At 37.6% G+C, this 27,007-nt stretch overlaps 1 protein-coding gene across 1 annotated transcript; it reads right to left on the bottom strand.

Moving 5' to 3' along the window:
- Positions 1-7,056: 7,056 nt before the first annotated feature.
- On the bottom strand, positions 7,057-25,173 carry rad54l (RAD54 like). The gene is given in 18 exon segments (NM_001001241.2): positions 7,057-7,651; positions 8,128-8,291; positions 9,241-9,420; positions 10,502-10,580; positions 10,892-11,015; positions 11,508-11,618; positions 11,721-11,851; positions 12,450-12,524; positions 12,618-12,744; positions 13,553-13,703; positions 14,470-14,594; positions 14,784-15,072; positions 17,012-17,081; positions 19,206-19,341; positions 19,873-19,933; positions 21,141-21,260; positions 22,216-22,296; positions 25,026-25,173. Coding segments are annotated over 18 exon segments (2,229 nt in total). The 5' UTR covers positions 25,029-25,173; the 3' UTR covers positions 7,057-7,449.
- Positions 25,174-27,007: the final 1,834 nt, after the last annotated feature.

Here is a 27,007-nt window from a genome sequence, read left to right as displayed (position 1 = left end):
GGCTGGGTTATAAGACATTATACAAAGGGCATAAAATCCTTGTGGAGGGAGATTGTTGTATGAGTTGTACGGTATGATTTTTTCATGTTAAGTTGCCCTTTCCAACAATATTTTTCCCTGCTCTGACCATTGGAGCCACATATTTAATAATTTTAATTTAATATTGTTATTCCATTTTGATAATATTTATGGTTTTACTTTTTTTTCTCACGCCGAGGCTATTAAAACAGGTAAATAATATACTTTGCAGAAAAGGCTAAAAATAATATAATTCAGAGCAGTTATTTCACATGAATAACGACTGGCTGGATCCAGATCAGCTCTACGATCATCTGTCTGTAGCATTGAATACACACTATAAATAGGAGACATGCTGAGTAGATTGCATATAAACGTTTGGATTATTTCCCAACTTTTGGGAATTTATATATGGACACATAAGTCTGGGATTCAATTAGGGCTAAACTCCACAGGAGATTTTATGGGACAGATTTTATCTGACCTTGTCATGCAACAGCAAAATATTTTGTAAGATCCTACAAAATCTGATCTCCAGCAGTTGTAATGTAAAGTTGGATAAGATAAAATCTGGTGGTGGGTTTTGTTCCTGCATCTACATCTGACAGTCAATGTATTTCAGTGAGAGAAAAAAGTCTGTCAGACACCATCAGATTTTATCTTGTCGGATAAAGATGCAGCATGTTGTGTTCTCTTCTGACGGGTGTGCCGTGTCAGATGGCAATCCTTTCATGTAGTTTACACATCAGATTGGGCACCGGGGCATGTGCTGCTCTTATGATAACTTTAATCATTTGGCTTTGTGTTCTCTGCAATACCAGATGCATCATATATTCTGCACTAACTGTATGTTTCTTTGGTGGCAGAGACTGAATAATTACTGGCTAAAGAACAAATCTACAATATGCAATAAATATGCTGTGTATTTGTATCCGCTTATATCTTGCGTAAATGCTGCAGGATGTTTTTATTCTACTGACACTAAAAATTAGCATTTATTTACCATATAAAATCCGAGAAATTGATGTATCATTGCTGATGGTAGAATAATATTTGTGGCTCAAAGTGACTGTTGATTTATTTGGGCTTTTAGCCAGGCATTTTACCTTCTGCGTTTTTAGAACTGCTTTATTCCAAACATTTGCAGTATAATAATTTAATCAGGTTAAATGTTCATGTAGCAATATGGTTGTGTAAATACCAGCCTAAGAACTCTTAGCAGCCAATCAGCAATTAGCTTTTACAGCAAAATACAGCTAAAATAATGAAAGCAAACAGTGGTTTGGTTGCAATAGCTTTTTTTCTGTCAGTTTATAGGGAATTAATTCCTGAAATGCTGTAATATTTAAATAGAGGCTCTATTGAAGGTCATATGCATGTAAAGCTGGCAAAATGTAAATATGGCTTAAGTACATTTTAATATTGTTTTTCCTTAAAGGATAAGTAAACCTTTAAAATAAATGAGTGTTCTAATTAATTACCTTGTAAGAACCAGGAAATTAAAAACTTGCAGGATTATGTAATAAAAGGCACTACATTTGCCCAGGAGCAGTAACCCATAGCAGCCAATCAAAAGCTAGCATTTACTGGTCACCTGTTTAAAAGCAAACATTGTATTGGTTGCTATGAGTAATTGCACCCGGGGCAATCTTAGTCCCTTTTTTTACATTGTGGGATGGAGTCCTTTCTATTTCTACAGTCCCTGTTTATCTCAAGAAATAAAAAAAAAATCCACAGATTTTTCATAAATTAAAACAATAGGCCCTAATTATTAAATGCATGTTGAACAAGGAGGTACTGTGACTGGAAGAAACTGCATTTAGTTAATGGTGGCTTGGTCTGCACAATCTGTAAAGAGATGTTAGTATCGCTCTTTCTCAACTGGAAGCGCACATTGTGTATCAGGAGATACATTGTTCAAACTTGGCCATACAGGATAGGCATCGGGCCAGCTGTAGCTATTACCTGCAGGTATCTGGCAGTGGCAAGATTGAAAAAGAAATAACATTGGACCACAAAAAGATTTGATACTACTTCCTATGTATCATTTTAACTCTGCATATTGTTGCAGATGCATTTGTACATTTTAACACACACAAAAAAGGTATACAATATCCATCTTGTAATCTGAGAAGGGGATTAGACCAGTGTAAATAACATGTATGTGCCAAGGAAATCATACATACCTCTAACTGCAAATACGTTATGTTTCTACGCTGCTGTTAATACATATTTTTTTAAAGAAACAATTTGCTTATTGGTACTGTTAAGTTTGGTATAAAGCGCACTAATAAAATGTCATTACAAATATTGTCAATAAGTGCATTTTCTTCATATGACGTTAATATGAATATTAATCAATGCTTTTTTTTCTCTCTTTTGGAGAAGTCCCAGACAGTTCCATTGTGGCACCTGTACTGGCCTTACTGAATGTTCTGTTCAATTATCCAGCAAGCTAAACACCTTAGCATAAAACTCTAGGGCCACGAGGTGACGATGAAAGTGTTTCCTCATACAAATGGTGTGAAGCTGTAAATACAAATACATACCAAAAACACTTATCAGCCTTTGAAGAAATGACAGCAGTATTATGGATATGGCTCGCCTTCTGTATGCAACATCTCACTAACTAAAAGCACAATAAAACCTACCTAAAATAACAATATTCTTTTATTTCCCTATCCAAGCTATTTAAACAAGATGCATACAGGATAAGGAAATGCAGTGATTTTGTTGCCGATGCTACTTTCTCTTCCTGATACATGGATTTCCTGTGTCATTCAGTAGCAGAACTAATAATTTCAGGTTGGGAACACAAGAGGTCACCAATCAGGTAGAGCAGTGCTGTCCAACTTCTGTTGTACCGAGGGCCGGAATTTTTCCGACCTACGTGGTGGAGGGCCGATAATGGAAGCCAGTTTTGACCACTCCCCTTTTTGAAACCGCACCCACTTGAAACCACACCCATGTTATCACATGACCATACCCATATTAATGGTTGTAGTACAGCAAAAACCTGCCATACTCTGCCTGCCCTACCCTGCCTGTGTGTGCCATACTCTGCCTTCCCTACCCTGCCTGTGTGTGCCATACTCTGCCTTCCCTACCCTGCCTGTGTGTGCCATACTCTGCCTTCCCTACCCTGCCTGTGTGTGCCATACTCTGCCTTCCCTACCCTGCCTGTGTGCCATACTTTCACTGTGTTTGCCATTCTTGGTTGGTTTGTGCCATACTTGGCCTGTGTGTGCCATACCCTGCCTGCCCTACCCTGCCTGTGTGTGCCATACTCTGCCTTCCCTACCCTGCCCATGTGTGCCATACTCTGCCTTCCCTACCCTGCCTGCGTGTGCATACTTTCACTGTGTTTGCCATTCTTGGCTGGTTTGTGCCATACCTGGCCTGTGTGTGCTATACTCTGCCTGTGTGTGCTATACTCTGCCTTCCCTACCCTGCCTGTGTGTGCCATACTCTGCTTGCCCTATGATGCCTGTGTGTATGGCACACACAGGCAGCCTACAGTGACACAATGCTGGCACTGCTCCTACAGTCTGCACAATAACTATATATTAAAAAACTTTTTAATTGAAGTACCACCTCAGTATATGTTCTTTTTGTAGAGTGCAGGGATTATTTGTGGGTTTCTACTGCTCCTGAGGTGTGAACAGGGGCGGGCCGCCAGTTGGACAGCACTGAGGTAGAGTATAATTGACAGGGCCAGAACTGCACTGGCACTTAATTAAAACATTTTTATATACGCTTTGCAGGCCTCTGTACTAAGATGTAAATGTATAATGATTTGTTTCCACTACATGTTTCTGAAGTTATTGTTATGTGTGATACCCATTTATAGCTGGCATTTTCAACAGACAAGAAAGGGGTCAACAACTGATAGCTACAAGGGTTAAAAAGTTGGGCTTATTATTATAACAGATTATTACTATAGTATCTATTATGTGTCCATATGGATAGGTTCCTATTATGTTGGTAGAGCTTGTAAAAAATGCCCCTGCACAGCCTACACAACTATAGACAGTGGACAATTGGATGGATAAGCAGTTGTCTGATGGAGTCTGGCAGGCTCAGACAGTCATTCCTCCTCAGTCCTCACTCTCCATCCTGAACAGTGCATAAAAAGCCCCATATTTTTGCATCCAGGACTCCTCCCTGAGTGGAATTTAGAGGAGCCCTTTCCCAAGTCAGCAAACCTTTTAGCTAAAGTAGAATCTTAGCCTGCCCCATATGCCACAAGTGCTTCCCTTTGGAGCATAATAAACCTTTATGCACTTGAAGCTAATTCCAGGGTCGAGGCACACAATTCTCAGGCCCAGAATTCCAAAAATGCCTCTCCTGTATGTGCACCATCAGGGTGAGTATGATTAGCATTACTGTCAATGCAAAGGCATTTTCAAGAATTTAGTCTTCTATAAGCCTTACAGGATTCAGAACCTTAGAGAGGAATTGTTGAACTTCTCTGAAACTAAAGATGAAGTGATAGCTTCAGGTTTGGATGATTGTTTTCAAGGACATAGACTTTCTTCAGACTTTTAAACCTGAAAAAAAAAATCTTTACCAATTCTCCTTTCACACGCCCAGGCTGATATTGTTCGAAGTGGTGTGCCTCGGAAAGCTATCTGGTCCTACATGCCTCTTCTTTGAAAAACTTGATGGACAAGAAACTGGTAGTACTTTTCAAGTCAGCATCAAGAGCATTGTTACACCCTATGACAGCCTCTGCTTGGATTAGCAGGGTTCCTTGCCTGCTGTACTACAATTCAGTTAGTCCAGACTAGGCTCCGTTAAATCTCATCTGCCCTCTCAGTCCTCTTGCAAGAGACTGAAACACATGAATGAAAAAGTATCTTCCCAACCCATTCAAGTGTTTAGCCTTTGTTTCCCTCCTATGGCTTAGATGGAAGGTCTTTTCTGCTTGTAAGGTAGAAGATATTAGCACTTCTCATGCAAGCTTCCATTCCTGGTCTTCCACTTGAGGTTGAGTGGTACTTAACACTCCACCCCAATTCCTTTGAAAGATACTATAGCTTCTTTATGCGCAAATACATGCATGAATAAAGTTGCACTCTACACCCTAGATTCAGTAAGAGCACTTAAACAGAGCTGTACACCCATTGTCTTTGTAAACACTACTTCAGTGAATGAGGCTTGTGCTTAATATACTTTTTGTATAAACAAGCAATTCCCTTTTGCCAGATGCAGCATGCTAGACTTTGAGCAGCTCATTATAAAAAGGTTAATCTTATTAAATGCCTTGCAAGAACCTTACATGGAGTAGCTTCATTTTTCCTGCTTTGTTCAAGAAATTAGATAAAAGTAGAAAATTATTCTCCTGATTAAAACAGGCTAGTTCAGTGCAAACCCTATTAATTGTACTCATGTTAAAGAAGGGGGTATACTGCCCCTTTTAATGTAATTCTACAAGAACATTTGATGGTACAGTGGTCCCTTTATATTACTGTCACTCTGTATGGCACTAGGTTTGCTCCAGTAAAAACCAATCTTCAGCAGAAGTGTTCCTTGGTAGGCTGGCAAGGGCAGATGAGCACACGGATGTCAGAGCCAATGTGGAACATGATCAGAAACGGAAGCAAATCATATTGTTGTATGGGCAAAGTTTGGCCTGGACCTCTAACACAAAGAGAGCAGTTAGATGTTTCCTTTCATTGGTGCCATAGGCACAAAGAGCATTTGCTTTGCGGACCCACTCCCTTGTGCATCTGCACTGAAGAGTACAGCTTCTGCCTGAGGTACATGGGAGCAGAGGTCGGCCAAAAAAATGCCTGCTTTCTGTGATTTTTGGACTGACCTCTGCTCCGCATACCAGTACGCAAGTTAAAGCAGGCTTAGAGAAGCAAAGCAAGTGTCCATTGCCTAAGCGCATTAGACCAGAAAAAAAACAAATTGCTGATTGGTTGTTATAGTTTAACAGGGCCAGGCAAGGCCTGTGTTAGTTCATAACTATGTCCAGATTTCTCCTAATACTAGACATTGTTCTGTCCCCATAAAAATATATAATACAGAAAACCATACAGTTCTGTACCTGTCTTTTTTCCAAACTAGTACAGTATACTGAAAAACAGACGTATAAGTTATATTGTGGAATACTGTAGTTAATGGTGCTACAAACTTAATTTTGGTTGTAATTAGCTAAAAATATAATAAAGAGTTACAAAAAAATAATACATTTCCAAAATGCGTAAACATTACTGCAGATTTACAAACTAAACCACACAACTGTTTCACAAATTGTAATATTTTAGACATACATTTTTGGACTGCAGTGTTTCTTTTGTACACATTATACAAAATAAGATATTCACAGGTAAATAAACTGCATCTAAATAAGTCATATAACAAATATACATCATTTACAAGGATCTTATGCTGCAGTTTCAGGACTGGCTTCCATAGAGCTTAACCACTTGGCACCACATACAACAGTTGCTGTAAGATGTTATTGGTTCAACCCTCACCCCCCTCCCCTTCCCATTGGAGGTCCATCTTTTGGTGCTCATAAGTTTCATATAAATGAAAACAGTGCTGAACATTAAACAAGAGCACACCCCTATTTCCTGCTCTGCTTGACTTTCATGATAAGCTTTTAGAAGTATCAAGATGAGAACATACATATTCCCCCCCAAACCTCACTCTAACTGGTCTTTAGGCTGAGCACCCACAGGGGGCCAGCCATGCAGTTTGGAAACCACTGACCGAGTAATCAGAATTCAGAAATGATGCGTTAAAACTATTTTTGTGGTGTTTGTCTTTGTTTTGTGCAAAGTCTTACAGGGGAATGGGATAAATAACTCTACGCCGTGTAATGCAGTTGAGCTCCATGAGGTATACATCAAACGCTTAGCTCACGTACGTCAACAAACCACTTTCCTGAAAAAGGACTTAGCATACACTGTGTTTATCTGTAATTTTACTTGTGCTACAAGCAGAATAAAACAACCTGTGCTGGTTGTGCTGAGCAGGCACAAGACTGGTTTGGCTCACAAGATAACACACATCTGCAATATATCAGTATTTAGTATTTATTTATGAGTTGTTGAAAAACTGCAGTAGCCTAGTGACTGGTGCCTAGCCTACCCATAGGGTACAGCAGATGGCAGCAATGAGCTGTAAGGAGGAAGTCTGTATATTGTGTCCATGCACTGACAGGTTACCTCCAAATAGCATACAATAATATGGGCGATTTGAAAAACAACAAAATAAACATTAGGACATGATGCTCTTGCCTCAGAGTTTCATACTGCCATTAAGGAACAGTGGTAAAAAGATGTAGGTTAACCTGATGGGCCACAACATTAAAGCAGGAAACATAACATAAGGGCCTGCAACTCAGAATATAAAAAGGATTTTTCATCTCTCCAGTCTCCCACCTTCACTCTTTCAGCAGATGATTAAATAAAGCTAAAGAACACCCCTTTGCTCCTCATGGGACTGGTGGTGGAATGTAAATGTGATGGCAGCATCCCAAGCAGACACAAGAACTGGGTCTTGCAGCCCTCGCTTGTCAGCACAGTGATTCCACTGGGAGAGGTCTGAGGTGCAGTCTGTACCATCCGGAGGAGGTCTGACTTGATGCCCATTCACACAGCGACGACACTTAAATCTAAATAACCAAACAATTACATTCATTTTTAGTCCAGCAAAAACAACTTCACACTGTAAAATCATGAACGGTAGGTAAACGAAAATGTTAATATAATTTTAAGCAGGTGGTTGGGGGCAGAACTGAAACTGCACAGGAAAAAAAATTGCACCTTGGCATATTATTTCTCCCTTGGCATTACACAAATGTCATTATCCAGTTGGACCCACCATGTGGTTAACATGCTTCCTGTTACAGTTCAAAAATTCTACAATAGTTTGTCAAGTACCTGACTGCCAAGGACTCTAGTGTTCACATGTACGTCAGAGCTGATAGATATACCCTACAAAGTTTCAGCAGTAAAGTGGATATTTTAAGGCAAAGATGCTTTGATAAAGAGTTTCAGTGATGGAAGAATCTGAAGAGTGTTTCTCTATCTCAATCAATAACTATTTATTAGGAATATAGTACTACTTTCCTTCTAGTCCAGCACTTACTTGTCATGGGTATCACTGGTTGTGTTCTCATTAAGAATGAAGAGTTCCTTTAGCTCTCCAATGGAGAAGTGTCTCTCCACATCCTGCTCCTCATCTACCACACAGCTGCTCAGTGCTTTCTTGTGGGTTTGGCGCTGAAAGATTTTTTCTTCAATTGTCCCAGTCTGTAAAGCAGAAAACACTCCGCATCCAGCAAATATAAACTATTCCAGAGCTGCTACTTCAGTACTAGGGCATTTTCCTTAAAGGGATACTGTCATGATTTTTGGTTGGTATACTTTTTATTTCTAAATTACACTGTTTATATAGCAAATAATTCACTCTACCATTTAAAAATTTAAAATATTATTCTTCAACCAACAAATGTATTTTTTTTAGTTGTAATATTGGTGTGTAGGCAGTTATCTCAAAGCATAGAACCAGCACTACACATGCACTGCTTTCAGGGAACCTATTGTTTCTCCTACTCCCATGTAACTGGAGGAGTCCCAAGCCGGACTTCTTGGGATTTCTTACTACTGAGTGCTATTCTGATATCTACTGGGAGCTGCTATCTTGCTGCCTTCCCATTGTTATGCTGATCGCCTGCTGGGAGGGAGGGAGGGGATATCACTCCAACTTGCAGCACAGCAGGAAAGTGTGACTGAAGTTGAGCACAGGTCACATGGTTGTGACACCCTATGAAATTAAGAATATGGGTAGCCCCATGTGAAAATCCAAACTTAGATATTAAAAAAATCTGTTTGTGTTTTTGAAACACACTGCAGGATTCTGCTAGAAAAGCTCTATTAACTGATGCATTTTGGGAAAAAAAAACATGGTTTCCCATGACAGTATTCCTTTAATAGTTGGCATTTTAAACCTCAAACACCATGTAAATAACCTACATTTAAAAGCCATTTCTAATCATGCAACATCAATAGAAGATTCCCTGAGAAAGCATTTAAACATATTCAGATCCTTGCTGCCCTGCTGGGCTGTTTCTATAAAAATGTCCTTGGTTACGGGAATGATCTGGGCAGCCTAATCCAACATGCCAGTCAGTATGGTATAAACATTTCCATACAGTCTAGCGATACATTTTGAAAAATGCCAGTGATGTGTGCAACATACCGAAAGTAGTCTATAGATAAAACAGGTCTTTTTCTGGCCATCTCTCCATACACGAGCCATCGCCTGCTCATCATTTGCCGGGTTCCAGTCTGGGTCAAACATCACTAATCTGTTAGCGCCTATTAAATTTAAACCGCAGCCACCAGCTTTACTGCTCAGCATAAAGATAAATTCAGGACTCTGTCAGAAATAAGCACATGCAGAAAAATAACTATAATACATGTTTAAGAACCTTAACATACCTTGCCCACAGGACCAGAAGCATTGTTATATTTATGCCAAGCATATCGGGGAAAGTATGGCTAAAACAGGAGTTGCTCCTAAAAATACAGTAGATACAGCTTACTGACTGACCATTAAAGCAGCCGGTCACTTTCAAAAAGGGAGGGGTTAAAATTTGTTAGATGTTATATGTTTGGTGATTTAGGGGTTACTTGATTTTCTGTCAATGCAAATTTTGTCTTCATTCTCTGTTTCACTCCTATATAAAACACAAGTTTGTAGCACTGAACTGCAAGAATAAAAGATCAGAAAGTAGAAGACTGCATGATCTGGTTGTCCAGCACCTGATGGAAGCACTGTGTTATTTTCTGTCACTGTTTGGATAGTTACAGCATGTTCTGAATTTTCCTTCAGGGCAGATTCAATGGGTTAGTTTTATAACCAGACACTTTCTCCAAGTAGCAGCTTCTTCAGTTATCAGTCCCTTTGCCTTGCTCAGTTTCCCAAAGGTAATGTATTTGGTTAATGTCAGATTGCTGACATGACAAAAGCTCCTTTACTATGGGCAGAAGTGCAAATGCTGTAGAGCTAAGGGCAATATTCCCTAAGCAAGCTATAAGTACAGGTCCAGAGATCTATGTATTCACTCCTTACTTGCGAGTTATGAATACTGGCCAAGTGGGGCGTTCACTTCCTACCCATGCTCATGTATGCAGTGCTGATTCCACAGAATTGTGTCCAGTGATAGTGATACAACACTATCACAACGCTCTCTATTGTATACTGTACAGTACTGTTATTATGTACAAGGAATAAACACCTTTGCTGCCTGCCCTGTAGTACTTCATGAACAGGAGCTGCCGAAAGGAAAAAATGATTAAGATTTTTCGTTTTCCAGGAACCAGATAAACCCCTAATTTTCCTAGAAATTAAACCATTCCTAAAAGTCTTTTAATATTAATTTAATGGCGTTAACATCATACCCCTGGCAGATTTTCTGATTATACAATCATTGCCTAAATCTAACAAAGGTACCTACTGAGGGGCTGTTAAAACGTTCCACTATTTTTGCTCGCTTCTTTATTGACATGGTCCCATCCAAGCGCACATAAAGATATCTTAAAGAGAAAATAAGATGAGAATAACATAAAATAATAAGATAAATATAAAATAACGATGGCTTTGGCAGCCAGAAAGTATTGCACTTATGCAATAATTATACTGAATTTAAACATATTAATTTTGTCTAGGAATCCATCACTTTAAAATACAAAACATACACATATTTATTACATAACCTTTTACTGAAAACTATGGACAAATCAGGCAAATGTTTCACCTTGTCTTTATTAAAGAAAGCAAACCAAGTCTAAATTTTTGGCATAATCACTTCCAATGCAACTCCAAATGTCAGTCGAATATATCCTACCTCCTTGTCCGACACAATTTCTCAAACAAGTCCAGTGTTTGGGTGTAGTTAGAGACCAAAACCACCTTATCACTGCTAGTGCTTCGTGTAACTGCCAGGATATAATCCAGAACAAGCATTTTCCCTAAAAAAATAAATGCAGTATGGCAAATGAAGGTAGAGCAATATAAGAATTAAAAATGCATGTCTATTTTGTAAGGAAGAGAAAAGTTGTATACTTGCATTATATTTCAGCACAAATATTCTAATTTGTTTTGCTTCTATAAAAGTGTTGTTCTTCTGACAGAGAAAACACTTGCCCATTTCAGTCTAAGGTTGTGTGATAATGTAGACAGGGGCATAACAGCCACATCAAAGCAAAATCATATACAGCAAAGTTTCTAGAAATGGGCAGATATTATGGGCTGATTTTGGCCCATTTTAGTGAATTTAAATAGAGTGAGATGCAGCAACAACTGAAAGGGTAGAGCGACCCAGTTACAATCACATTTTGTGTGTCTGGCATACTTGTTTACCTCAAGCGATCTGTGTGTATGTATACTTATCCTTTAGATGCCTCTCCAGCAAAATATATCATGGGGGGGGTGAGAAAAAAAAAGTATTTCTGTTTTCTTACCAGATAATTGTGGCTCCACAGATTTAGTGCTGTAACCAGAAGGGAATAGATTCAAGGCTCCCTGAAAGCCCTCTTCTTCTTCCACACACTTCTCATAAATCAGTGAAGGATCTGTGTTAGTATTAATTATGGAAAGATGATTACAAAATATTTCCTGGTCAGTGGTTATTTAGTTTAACGTGGATGATAAATAATACTTGACAAAATACATACGATTGCAAAGCTTTTTTAAAGAGGTAATGGAAGACAATGAAGAAACACTTATTTTCCCCTCGTTTAAGTCTTCTGCAGGTTTTGCTTGTTTTAAAAACAGCTTGTAGAGTTCTGATTGCAAAGGAGTTAATCTGCAATGAAAAATGGGGGAAAATATCACTTGGCCTTTTTGTGTGAATTGGTTTGCTACTATGAAGGCAGCCTTTAAAATTTTTGAAAGAAAGGTAGAACTACAAACTAACATTTGCTATTCTATTTTCTATTATTTTTCTATTACAAATATATACATGCAATATACTTAAAATGCAGAGCCATTTGACTTACAGATTATTCATTAAAGAATCTCACCAAACTAAAATATATTTATCAGTAAATATTGCCCATTTACATCTTTTCCCTCAGAGATCACATGACCAAAGATAATGCAGCTTTATCTTTAACAGGAAGAAGTGTGGAAGCAAAAGACAGAACTTTGTCCTTTAATTGGCTGATGTAGCCTAGCATGTATGCATGCACTGTAAATCCCATGATCCCAGGGGGTGGCAATTTTTTATTTAGGATTACCCAATAGCACATACTACTAAAAAAAAGTATATTTTTATGAAAATGGTTTATTTAGATGAAGCAGGGTTTTACATATGAGCTTGTTTATGCAATATATTTTTATAGAGACCTACATTGTTTGGGGGTATAGTTTTCCTTTAACTGGAACCAGGAAGGGCAAATTACCTGCAACAGACCACCTGTTCAATCTTTACTGGCAGGTACTTTGACAAAATGTCTGACGTTCTTCTAATGAGACACCTGAAAGTAAAACACATATCAAAACGACTTAAACAATTTGCAAGTCTAAATGGTGAAAAGCTGTGACATAAGCAAAAGAAGGCAATAACAGACCTATTCACAACACCGATCAATTCTTTGAGTTTTTCCTCTCCTTTCTGTCTGTCAGCAGCACTGGCATCTGCATCTCTTCCCTTTAAAATAGGAATTTCAAAGCGTTTCTTGAACTCTTGAGCTGTCCCTATATACAGAAAGAAAATACAGCACCAGTTAAAGCACCAATTAATAGGCAAAAATGTGTGTGTGTGTGTATGTATGTATATATATATATATATATATATATATATATATATATATATATATATATATATATATATATATATATATATATAGTGGTTTGCCCCTGAGGAAGAGCTCGAAACTTTGGAATTTTTTCAATTAAAAATAGAGCAAAGCACTTGCAGGATTTGTGAAAACAAAAAAATCAATTTGTTGTGGCATAATCAACATTTCGTTCGGCACACAGGCCTTTTTGAGATACCACCCTGTGACATGAATACCAATTAATTAACCCACACCCAAGCCCAAAATGACAATTACGTTAATAATTAAAAATGTTTTAAAAATAATATCTTAATCTCCAATAGCAAGTGCTCTGGTGCCAAATAAGGGCTTGTCTGTGGGGTGTATAATGGGTGTTTATGTCACTGGTGCTGACTAAAACACTGATCACACTACAAGTGCAGTTTTCTTTATAACCGACAGCCTGTAAAATATCAAGGTTTGCATGGATATAGGAAGGTATGATTTGCAAAAGAGTCATAATGGGTTAAATTACTGGATCTGATTTTGTCAGCCATTGCACTTATTCCATTGAAATGCTGACAACAAGTAAGTGTTTCAAGGAAACTCTTAACTGCAAAATTAAGAGTCAATGAGTCAATACACTCATTATCATTTTGAAAACCTCTCAGTAGGTACTGAAGCCAGAGGGAGAGTTGACTCTCAGTCTAACATAAAATAAGAGAGGTTGTAGATGGCACCCTTACCAAGAATTCCAGCATTAACAAAGTGCACCAGGCTGAAGTATTCCAAGAGGTCATTCTGAATGGGTGTTCCAGAGATTAGCACACGTCGTACAGTGTTAAGACTGTTGAGAGCTTGGTAAGTTTGATTCTCAGAATTCTTTAGTCTATGTCCCTTCAATTAAAAAAAAAAGGAATAGAAATCATATACATCAGTAAGTAGGTATAAATGGTTAACATTAATACAGAAAGTTATTACAAAAAAAAGTTACAAGTGTTTTATCAATAATTTATCAATTAGAATGCTGTGTCTTTCTTAGTACTCCTGAAATTAAAAGTCTTTATTGCAGTAAACTCACCTTACGAGAGCTGTCTTAATTTCTTATCTATTTCTTTCAAAAAAAGTTAAATGTATGCTGTTGCTGAGGAAAGTTTTTATTCATTTCCTATTATAGGTTATGCAGTATTTCCTTGCATGCATATTATGAAATCTTTTGCATATCACATTAAAATATTCTTTGCAGCTAAAATGAAAACATTTCACCACAAAAAAAAAAAAATCCATCAATTTCTCTTTTGAATACACAAAGCTTAATCCAGGCTTTATGTGAATATTTTTATTCGCATCTTAGTTACTTGTTCTATAGTGCATGTAATTAAAATTTACATGGTATTAGAACTGTGCTCAGAATGAAGAGGCAGATGGAGGCAAGGATATGACTGCACAAAGTCTAAAGGTAAAGCTGCACCAAGGATGCTATTACAAACAATACCAAATATGAAACTTTCCAGGGCTTCAGGAATGATGGGGAAAAATCTTATGCCCCTGCAATCTGTATTGGTTGCTCTGTTAAAACCAAGTTTATGTGTGTGCCCAGTGTATTTAAATTAGTAAATAACAAAAATGTACAAATATTGTTATAAATATCATCTGCACTTACCTCGTCGCATATGACCAGCCCCACACTGCCTCTGTGCAGAACTTCAGCATGCAGGCGAAATGTCTCATAGGAAATGATTAAAATTGCAGAAGGGACCCGCATTCCATGCTGATTCATAAAGCCGCCTACACAAAAAAATTAACTATATCAGCTTCCATTTAAAAATACAAAGTGTAATATTTCTCTTAGAAATAAAAATACATTTAATGACAGGCACTGATGCAGGAGAGTTTTCTGATTGCCATTTGCTTTCAAACAAAAAGAAAGAAAATTAAGACACAAGATACAGGCAACTGTCTGCTTATTGTCCTTACTTAGTTTTTTGTCGATCTCCTCCTTGGATCCCCCATCAATAGCCAAAGGCTGTATTCTTCCTCCAAGCCACTTGCTAACTTCATTGTACCAATTTTTGACCAGACTGGATGGACAAACCACTACTGCCTTTTCAATTTCTGGTTTGGCATCTGGACTTTGTCTGAGTAAGGTCCAGATAAGAGTGATGCACTGTAGAGTCTTTCCTAGCCCCATCTCATCTGCCATGATGCTTCCATGACTTCCAGAGATACGCCGTCCTGTCACACATTCCCAAAGAAATTTCACACCCTAAAACAGAAAATATAACTGTGCAAACAATCTGTTTGTCCCTAAGGTAAAGCAACTATGATCTATGCATTAACATACTAATCTACCAAATATTGTTTTTAAGACAAATTCCTTAATTCATATAAATTAATATTAATTTTAATTTTAAAGAGAAAGTATGCCTTGCAAGTACATATGTTCTGGGTTCCCTCACATCTGGGAGATACGTAATATAAAATTCAGTTGTTACCAAACGACTTGCAGTAGCAGTGTTCACCAATGTTGGAAGCAAATCCCTTTTAGGGACTGCAACTGAAAATCACCACAATATATGAATATGCTTTAGATTCAACAATACTGTCTGAACTGGTATAACTTTAAATAACATTTTAAATAAGAGCCTGTGAGCAGGGAGGCAGCATGAATATTTAAATCAAAAAATTGTTAAGTTGCCAATTTCTTTTTAAATTCTTATCTCTGTTAGTGCATTTGGGGAAAGAAATACATTGGGAGTAACTCTATTACTCCTCCCCAAAAGCAGGGCTTTGAAACTCTCTATCTTTAAAAGGTTGGTTATGGGAGTTCTTTCCAGGTATATGCATATTCAATATATACCTGGTGAAAGGCACAACACAAGAACCAAAGTTGGTGGCAATGGCCAGAATTGCTAAGGCTAATAGAGAAAGAACTGCTCAAGTCATTTATTTTATTTATTTTTTTATTTATAGGCCATACACCCCCTTTTCTACATGTGTTATGTGAACAGGGTTGTGCTAAACATACAGTTTTCTTTTTGTTTTCATCATAAAAATCTGTAGTTACAAATATACAAACTCCTTCCTTCAACAAAGTCTGTTATGACTTTGTTAGATGTCCATTATGCAGGCAGTTTATCTGTGCACTTGTAATCTAATCTACAGTACTTCACAAGGAGCAAACATTTTTTAAGCAGAAATATGTTCAGCACAAGCCCTGTTTATTGCAAACATGTTGAAAAAGGGGCATAATGCTTGAGCTTCTGATGGACGTTTTGTGTTGCTAAATTAAAATAGGGTACATACTAGCAGTGTTTATTAATCACATTTATTAACACTGGGTTTCTAGGCAGTAACCAAACAGTGAGCTTTTTCAGCAAGCTGCAGGTACAACAGTGAAAGCAAAACTACCCACTACCCAGGTGCAAATTTGCCCAGTATTGACAAATGAGCCCCACCATGAGCGGGAACCCAATATAAAAGACTAATGTATGCAGTCTAAATAGATCCTTGGTTTTCAGCTACAAAATAAAAGACAGCAGCAGATATAGCATTTCAAATATATAGTTCAGGTATGCACTTTCATGCCTTTCATGCATACATTCTAATAGTATTCCAAAGTTATTATTTATACCAGTGGGCAAGGTGACTAATTTGTGCTCCAGCTTCCAATGAGGAATTAGGCCTAATTATAATTATTATGTGATGACATTTGTCAGATTGCACAAAATTAAGAAAGAGTATAGAGAGCTGAAGATATTTAATTTGCTCTTTTTGGGCATGTATGCACTGGATCAATTGCAAACTATGGCAAAATATAGGCAGAAATGTAGAGGGTTCCAAGTAATAATAGGAATGGAAGGGGGCAGCTTTCCAAGGAGAAAAGGCACAGGTTAAATAGCATAAGCTCTGTAGAATACAATGGAGAGCTTGTTATCTGCTATGGAACCTGTGCCATTTATTTCTATTTGAATTTAAATAGGTACTCCCATGGATACACAGCAGCTTATTTATATAAACTATAGAAGTCTTTCTGAAGCAAACACACAACTGTTACCAGTGCAGGGTAATAGTACATTATATTTTAATTATTTTCATACACTTCCAAATTTTTTGTGTTACCCTTCCTTTAACCTCTTGGTTATGGTATCCCTCCAGAGAATTCAAGTCACAGTTTGCTAATAACTATTGCGAAACATGTTTACTTCTCTCTGATGTGGTCTTAACACCTTCCCAAGTACTGGATCAACCACCACATGGACTGGAACTTTCTCTCTGGAAAAAAAAAAAAAATAAATAAATAATCAGACTAATAAGACTTTTCAACCTATATGTATTTATATTATTATATTTTATAATAATCATATTGTTTAAATTACTGGACCACAAGAATTTGTGATGAGTTGCAGGGAACTCATGGCCACTCATGCTATTATGGCTCCTTAGATGACAAAATATTTAAACTAAAAGGAACAAAACTGGTCTGCTCATACACAAGTCCCTTAGAATGGCTGACTTAGGAACCCTATTTTTATTAACATTTACCATACTCTAGACTTGTTGTGCCTAAATCAGAGGTGTCAAAGCTAAAGGTGGGCAGACACCATAAGTTCCACTTCCTTTGGCGAGGTCACCAAATGAGCGGATCTTTCCACTAACCTCCCACCTAAGGTGGCAAAATCAGAGTAGTTACAGCGTCGGGAATAGAAGCAAGGACCGCATCAATGAGCCAATGTGGTCTCCGATCCGGCAGGAAAATCAAACCTGCCTGATTGAGATCTGCCCGGTTTTAGGCCAGATATCAATTGGGTAGACTTGTTGGGGCTCCCCCATAAGATAAGTTTCCGAAAGGATTTGAAGGAGCCATATCAGCAGCTGATGCACATTTAAGTCTAGCACAATAATGATATCAATAATATTTTTATATAAATCTAATCTGTTTCACTTTATGTTGCAAGTCGCTATTTATGTTAGATGCAGAAAGGAACACAAATATTTAAAGGAGAAAGAAAGGTAAAAACTAAGTAAGCTTTATCAGAAAGGTCAGCCATAAGCACTCATAGAAATGCTGCACTGATTTGTTGTGTCTGTTTTGCTGTGCCAGAGACACGCAGCTCTCTCCTCTCTTCTGCACCCCCCTCCCTCAAGAATGCTAAGAACTCCCTCCCCCCCCTTAGGAATGTTGATCTGAGCCAATCAGCAGGAAGCTGACTCATAATCTTACTAACTAAGCATGTACACTGGTCTTGGTCTCGGTGCAGGAGTGAGGCATTATAGGAACTTTCTTTACAGAGTTCAGCATTTTTTCTTCCTGTTTGGCTTCTGATCATCTGAACAGGAGAAATATGGGGAGACTTAAGAGCACTATTAAGAGAACTGAAGGTATGCCTGCAGCTTGAGATTAACTCTTTATTAGCCTTTCCTTCTCCTGTAAAGGTTATATTGCCTAATATTCAATTTTTTAAACCTTATGGAACTTTAAAACAGCATGTGAAGTTATGGATGACTGAAGATTTAATATCAATAGGTTATTTTGCCACCATCCCTTCTACCAAAGCATAACCCTGGGGGAAGTTAAATAATTGGTGTAAGATGGACATTAAACACAGTCATTAAGAAGGCAATTTGTTAATGAAATTGAAATTCTGGAATACTCAACAATCCTAGTAATGTCATTTGTGCCTTGAAAGCTATTATTTTCTTTCATTGGCATCCAACAACTCACTCAGTAAATATTCTCCAAAAGCTTCTCAGATCTCTGTTTCCATAGCTACACAGCAAGTTTGTCAACTTTCAATACAGTCTTCTTAGTATCCGAGCAACGTGCCCACCGGCATTTATTGGTACCCACCATGAAGATATATGCTGGCTGTGTATAATATGAATATTGTCATGGCCAACAACTACCAGATATCTACCTATTTTTTGTATTTCAATGATTTTTTATTTTATCGGTCTACTTACTGATAAGATTTTCTTGCTTGTAGACAAATGGATTTCCTAACAGCCTTACAGAGTGATACTATTTAACAATATAATTACTCCTGGAAGAACTGGGATGTTTTTCAAGAGGTGTTACCAAACAAAAAATAATGACCCAACAAAATTAACTTTGTTTTTCCTATTACCAAGCTCAATTGGAAAGCCCTTCTATTGTTCACCTTATTTCCAGAGACAATTCTTCATCATAAAAAAAAATTGTGCAAAGCCATCTATAAAACTTTTTTTTTAATCTTTACTCACTTTTTTACTGTCTATATTATCCATATTCACATACATGCATATAGATCTACCTTACCCCTATGTGTTCTAATATGCTCTGTAAGATATTGGTTTATAACACTGCAAATCTCTATGCAGACAGTGCTCTCTTCAGAATTGAATTAAAAAATGACCTACTTGTCCACTTTGAGCAGATCATGTGCACTAAGCTGAGGGGGCTCATAAAGAACCAAAGCACCTTCTTCAAATGGATCATGGAGGGCTCTTCTTATACCAGCTTTTTTGATTCCCAAAGCCCGCAATCCTAGGCCTCCTAAAATAGTAGCAAGTTTTTTTTTTTTAGAGAAATATACATATTTAAATGTTAACCTATAGCAAATAAAATTGTATAAACATTGATATTGCATCAAATTAATTGACAGTAGCTTTAATATTTGAATTATATATTTAGCGCCAAAGCAGCAATAACCAACAATTGACTAAATGCAAAAATGGTACGGAACACTGTATAATTCCATCCACACTTGCATGTACAGAACAATAATCCACTGCCAGTCAAGCAGTGCCAGTTTCATAAACTGGAAAGAATGTACTATAGGTCTAGTACTGCACAGCAGAGATCTGAGGAATACACATGGTGGAAACCACTTAACTCATATGGCTTCCTTGTCCACACCAAAAGGTTTATAATAGCCACACAGAAGATTAACCAAAATTTATTACATAAAAGTCATTGCCTACTTTTACTATTGCTTGAAAGAACATCTCCTTACAGTTAAAACTGCTGCAGCTATTATTTTAGATAATTTTAGATAATGTAACAGCAAAATGTATAGGATCTTACCTTGATAGTTTGGAATGGGGATCTTAAATGGTTTTGACAATATGCTTCGAATAAAGGCCTCCTATAAATGCAGGCACCAAAGAACATACATTATTATAATAAGAAGATACACAACTTTAATTGCATGTGAGAGCATAACAGGAAATGCTGTTCTATCCATATTACTGAAGCACAATTTAGAAGATTAGACAAAAGGAAAGAGATTGCAATAATTCTGACAATAATAAAATGTAAGGAGTGACAAAAACACAAAAGAAAATTGGTTTTCTCAGTTGCCAGTTTCATCCTTTTATTTGACTTTCTATGTTGCAAGCTTATCACACAAAATATTTCCCTATCATCCACCACATAAAATCTAAAAGAATATCATCATCTTGGCAGCAGAATGAAAAAACGCCATCTCTACATTTGCAAAGAATGACGATAATGTTAGTACATTTTATTTCTGACAGAAAGCACCAATTGCCATATTAAAGGGGGTTCCTTATAAACATGGCTTTATAGTCAATTGCTCTTAGAGTGAAGATGTACATTAAAAAAATAAATACCAATATTAATGAAAAACATGTATTTCCAGTTTGACCACAGCTTTCCTAGGTTTCCCTATCTCATCCAGGCTGCAAACACATTAAACAAAGGCAGGAGCCAAAATTACTTAGTGGGCAGTATATAAAGTCCAGGTCTCCATTTAGACAACCATACCCCAAAATAGTGTAGGCATATTTTTATATGTTATTTGGTTAAACATATTTTGAGCCAATGTTTTGGTCACATATTGTGACCTCTCTCCTTTGTGTCTAAATATGCAACTGAAACGTTGTAATACACAATAAACCATAATGTTATATGTTGAAGTCCTGTGAGTGGAGTATTTTTTGCTTCTTATGATGTTGGGTTTAATTTTATAGTCTTATAATGTTGACTGAATTAAAATAGGAGTGCACATATACTGCTTTTTATTTTACACATATTCACACACTAGACTAAAGGTCATACATGGGTCGATAAAAGATGCTGACAGTCAGCAGCTTATATACCTTTGTTTGGGGCCCTCAGACCAATATTTGCCCGCAAATTGTCTATATGTTTATCAGTTACAATAACAGCATCAATATGAACCAACTGGATCAATCATAGGCATATCAGGGAAAGATCTGCTCATTTTGTGACCTCAACATGGCCAGCTAAACACTTGCTTATAGGTAGTGGTGGTGTAAAGTACCCTAGTAAATGGTTTAGCATGTAGATTAAAATAAGATGACACCTACATGTTGCTTGCTATCAAGACACGTTGGCCTATTTGTTACTTGTGCAAGAGGTTTCCGAAAAGGTGAAATCCAGTTCTCTCGAATGTCCTTGTTACTGCTTAAACGTTTTCTCTTTGGAACCTAAAAACACCATTGCAGACCAAGAAAAGAGGAATGCTGTTATTATTAAAAAGCAGTTATTATGGACCAGAGAGGAGACAGTTTATGGATGGGTAGGACAATTAATAGACAGTTACAGTAGTCATACTCTGAAATGTGAATAATAATTTTGGTGGTACCCTGTGTGATAATTGATCATATTTTGGAAGTTTCTTAGGTGAAAGTGACATAATTTAGTAATTGACTGGACATGAGGAGCGTAGGACACAGCAGAATCAAGGATGACCTCTAGGTGTTGGGCCAGGGGAAATAGGGTCACAGCGGAGTCATTAATGGTAATAGACACTTGTGGGATGTTATGGGATGTTCCATGGATTTACTTTAAGGCACTGATGTGACATCGTTAGGCACGGCTGACAAATAAGAAACACAAATTAAAAGTTCTGGGTTAACATGGGGAGAGGAGAGATAAAACAGAGTATCATCAGTAGAGGTGTGGTATTGTAAACCATATCAATTTGAAAAACAAGTTGGCAAAGGAAGGAAGTATACAGAGAAAAGCCTTGAGCAAACAGAGAAACTTTAAAAATAAGAGGAAAACCAGGATAGGGCAGTTTCATAAACAGCAAGAAAATAAAAGGACTGAAGGAGGAGAGGATGATAAACAGTGCCAAAAGCTGGTTTTTGGCTTGTGTCGATAACAGATAATTTGTTAGTTGCATTAAAACAGTTTCTGTGGAATGCTGTGACTCAAAATTGTTGGGGGTCCAGCAGGGCATGATTAAAGAGGAGAGATATTGGTTGGATATTAATTGCTTGAGTAGTTAAGAGATAAACAGGCACACGGAGATAGGCACCGAGATTGGAGGGGATTGGTGGCAGTTTTACTTTGGAAGTGCTCAGAAATATATTGAGCAGTAATTGAAATACATAATAGTATTATTATTTGTGCCAGACCTTGAAAGAACCATCTTACCGCATCTTCACACCATTCCTCATCCTCAGATGAGCTACCCTGCTTTCTCTTTGCCAACTGACTTGGAGCAAGACTCCTTCTCTAAAAGCAAAGAAAAAAAACAATTGTTATAATTTGGTATTTATTATTAGCACTAAGTATATGTTTCCTGCCAACCAAAGAGCAGAGGCACCAGCTTTGCACAGTTAGTTGTGGTTAAGGGTGATTTGCCTTGATCTACCTGTTATTTGGATAAATGCTCTACAAGTTTATCCATATTCAGTTTATGTATCTGCATTCTTGATAACTTTTTGTTTCTTGAAATGCATGGAAAAAAAAACATGTCTCCCTTTGGCAGAAAACAGATCAATTGTAGAAACTGTGCTGAACAGACTAAAGAGAAACAGACAAGCTCAACTGAATGCCACAGTATGCTACAAGAGTTTTATATGTATTGGTAAATACAATGATTCAACCAGGCCTAGTTTGTTGGCACAATAAACACTTTTCACAAGTATCGGAGTGCTGCAGCGTGTTCATGTTTGAGTTATATTTGATGCTTGGAAGTAGGATCAGCAGCATGCACCCAAGTAAAACACTTAATGAATATATATACATATATGTATATATACACATATATACATGAGAGAGAGATAGTTTTACCCTACAGTAAAATCTAACTCGGTTATGCTGCCCATGCACGAATGGGCCTCGCATGACTGTGTATGTGTAATTCTGCCCACAAGCCATTGACTAGAGTTATACAATTTATCACACAAAGTTTGTGGCTACAGTGGACTGACCAAAATGTTTGGCCCTCAGGCCAATGAATGAACTTCCTTGAATGGACCAGTGAAATTTCTTTGGCCAGTCCTCAGCCAATCAGATTTTCTTACTTGCTCAAATCATATTTTGATCAGGAATGTATCCATTTTACTTCAAGTGCCCATTGGCACATTTTAATTTCAACAGTAACGTATTGCAATTCCTCTTTAAGCCCAGATACCAATAAGCATTCCAAATGCAGACGCTCCCTGCTTCCCCTCAGCCCCCAGAATATTAACATTTGCTCATCTCTGACACAATGCAGCTTCCTGGATGACGTTGAGCTTGGGGGTCATTGTTGATTGGCTGGAGCCCTTTTTTTTTTGTCCTTCAGCCTATTCGAACATTGTACACCCCAAAGCACAACAACACAGGCATAGCTGCTCCATGTAGGAGATTAAAGCAAGCAAGTAAGCAGTGGGCACATGAATCAGGAAAGCTTAGCAATACTGACATTTACAGAGGAATAGTGATGTTCTTCTAATAAGACCTGGAACACTTCACTATCCTTTTAAATACCAATCATGGTATTCCAGCCTTTTGAAGAGTGTAAATGAGTTTGTGCTTTTTAATTCCTTTATAGTGTTACAAAACACTTCTGTCTGGGAATCTGTATCTACAAGAACAGTTGTCAATGATAATAATAAGGTTAAACAGATACCGTCAAAAGAATAAGTATTACTTTAAAAAAATGTTTAACAACATGTACAATAATATGTAAAGCATTGTAGGTTTGCAAAGAAAAATATTTATTGGGGATAACATTCTAAAATGCACCTGACTAATTTAACTTCCATGCCGGAGGAAAAACCCACAGTCCAGTCTTGCTTTATGGCACTGATTATAGATATTAAGCCTGGGTGGGTGAATACACGACTCAATGTTTAAATTGCTTATCTACATTTTAAAACATTGTTGCATTGAAAAGTATTTTTTTTTTTATTTAGCTATGAAACAGAAAAGAGCAATGGCTGAGGCAGAACAAAAACCAGTGCACATTACAAATACATGCATGTATGAAATGTAAACCTTCACTGAGACTGAAAATAACACAATAATGCCTACGTAAAGGGGTTTTCACCTTTCAGCTAACTTTTAGTATGATGTAAAGAGTAATATTCTGAGACAATTTGCAACTAGTCTTCATTTTATTTTTAATTTGTATTTTTCTTTAATGATTTCAATTTTGTTTGGCAACTCTTCATTTTGGAATTTTGACAGTTATCTGGTTGCTATGGTTCAAATTACCTTAGCAACCAGGCAGTGATTTGAACAAGAGAGTGATATATTTATAAGAGGACCAAAATACAAAATAAAAATAATAAAAAGTAACAATAACAATAAAATTGTTGCCTCACAAACTAGTTTTTTGGCTGCTGGAGTCAGTGATCCCCCCCCCCCCCCCCTCATTTGAAAGTTTGGAGGAATCATAATTGAAAACCTATAAAAATAGATAATGAAGACCAATGAAAATTTGCTTATAATAGGCCATTCTAGAACATACTAAAAGTTTGCTTAAAAGTGAACCATGCCAGATATATGCAAGGATGGGGATTTTGTCTCTGAGACAGTACACCTACTTCTGACACCAGGAGTTAGATAAATATGTTAAAAACAGCCAGTTAAAGGGCCAGCAACATCTACAAGTGACTAAAGTATTATATTTATTTAAATAGTTACGCAGTGCTTTATACTCATTTATAAATTAATTCTATCTACTCTGAATGCCATCTACAGATATTTCTTGACAGTAACACTGCTACTTTGATATGAGTTTTGAATTTAAATGTCACTCTTAATTACTACAGCCTTTGTATTTTAAATAGCATCTTGTTTGGGTGCGAACCTGTATGGCTCTACAACGTACAAATGACTTTAATTACATAAATTGCTTTAGAGCCCCTAATCTGTAGATATGCATGGCAACTGCCATCTATACATTACATTAAACAATATTATAACACTTGGTTCACGGTGTTTTAGAATCTGTAATAAATGCAGCTCACCATTTTCACTCAGACAGGAAACATGGTACTCATCCTTGTAACAACACACGGGGTGGGCAGGATTCGGCCAGTTGCAGATTTGTTTTCCTTTATTTTGCAGTACATACAACAACATTGCCCCAGCCTATTCCATTTTCACATTAAACTCTCCCGGGCCCACTCGCAAGGTATGCCGGGAAGCATTATCTTCCAGTCCCATTAATCGCGGCGCTTGATGGGAATTGTAGTTCCTCGGTCATATGAAACCTTTACATCTGAGAGGCCACCGAAGAGAATGTGAACCACAATTCCCAGAGATGCCTTGCGTTTCCGCGTAGACGCCCTAATTTCCCTTCTACAAATGAGCGGGAGAGAATGTCATAAATGGGAGGATGGGTTAATAACCAATGAATAGAAGAAATGTGTCTGCGATATATAACTTTTGCAAGTCAGAGTTGTTGAAGTATAGGAGTCCTTTTATGAGTACCTTAGAAGGAAAATGTGTAGTTCGAAAACACTTAGCTGGCTGTTTTTTTTTAAATTGTATTTGATCTTTTTAAGGGAGCTTAATATATACAGTGGAGGAAATAATTATTTGACCCCTCACTGATTTTGTAAGTTTGTCCAATGACAAAGAAATGAAAAGTCTCAGAACAGTATCATTTCAATGGTAGGTTTATTTTAACAGTGGCAGATAGCACATCAAAAGGAAAATCGAAAAAATAACTTTAAATAAAAGATAGCAACTGATTTGCATTTCATTGAGTGAAATAAGTTTTTGAACCCCTACCAACCATTAAGAGTTCTGGCTCCCACAGAGTGGTTAGACACTTCTACTCAATTAGTCAACCTCATTAAGGACACCTGTCTTAACTAGTCACCTGTATAAAAGACACCTGTCCACAGAATCAATCAATCAAGCAGACTCCAAACTCTCCAACATGGGAAAGACCAAAGAGCTGTCCAAGGATGTCAGAGACAAAATTGTAGACCTGCACAAGGCTGGAATGGGCTACAAAACCATTAGCAAGAAGCTGGGAGAGAAGGTGACAACTGTTGGTGCGATTGTTCGAAAATGGAAGGAGCACAAAATCGACCTCGCTCTGGGGCTCCACGCAAGATCTCACCTCGTGGGGTGTCAATGATTCTGAGAAAGGTGAAAAAGCATCCTAGAACTACACGGGAAGAGTTAGTTAATGACCTCAAATTAGCAGGGACCACAGTCACCAAGAAAACCATTGGAAACACATTACACCGCAATGGATTAAAATCCTGCAGGGCTCGCAAGGTCCCCCTGCTCAAGAAGGCACATGTGCAGGCCCGTCTGAAGTTTGCCAATGAACACCTGAATGATTCTGTGAGTGACTGGGAGAAGGTGCTGTGGTCTGATGAGACCAAAATAGAGCTCTTTGGCATTAACTCAACTCGCTGTGTTCGGAGGAAGAAAAATGCTGCCTATGACCCCCAAAACACCGTCCCCACCGTCAAGCATGGGGGTGGAAACATTTTGCTTTGGGGGTTTTTTTCTGCTAAGGGCACAGGACAACTTATTCGCATTAACGGGAAAATGGACAGAGCCATGTATCGTGAAATCCTGAACGACAACCTCCTTCCCTCTGCCAGGAAACTGAAAATGGGTCGTGGATGGGTGTTCCAGCACGACAATGACCCAAAACATACAGCAAAGGCAACAAAGGGGTGGCTCAAGAAGAAGCACATTAAGGTCATGGAGTGGCCTAGTCAGTCTCCGGACCTTAATCCAATAGAAAACCTATGGAGGGAGCTCAAGCTCAGAGTTGCACAGAGACAGCCTCGAAACCTTAGGGATTTAGAGATGATCTGCAAAGAGGAGTGGACCAACATTCCTCCTAAAATGTGCGCAAACTTGGTCATCAATTACAAGAAACGTTTGACCTCTGTGCTTGCAAACAAGGGTTTTTCCACTAAGTATTAAGTCTTTTTTTGTTAGAGGGTTCAAAAACTTATTTCACTCAATGAAATGC

Source organism: Xenopus tropicalis, chromosome 4 (genome assembly GCF_000004195.4).
Source record: "Xenopus tropicalis strain Nigerian chromosome 4, UCB_Xtro_10.0, whole genome shotgun sequence".
NCBI classification, from domain to species: Eukaryota; Metazoa; Chordata; class Amphibia; order Anura; family Pipidae; genus Xenopus; species Xenopus tropicalis.
This window is presented reverse-complemented; position numbering and strand designations above follow the sequence as displayed.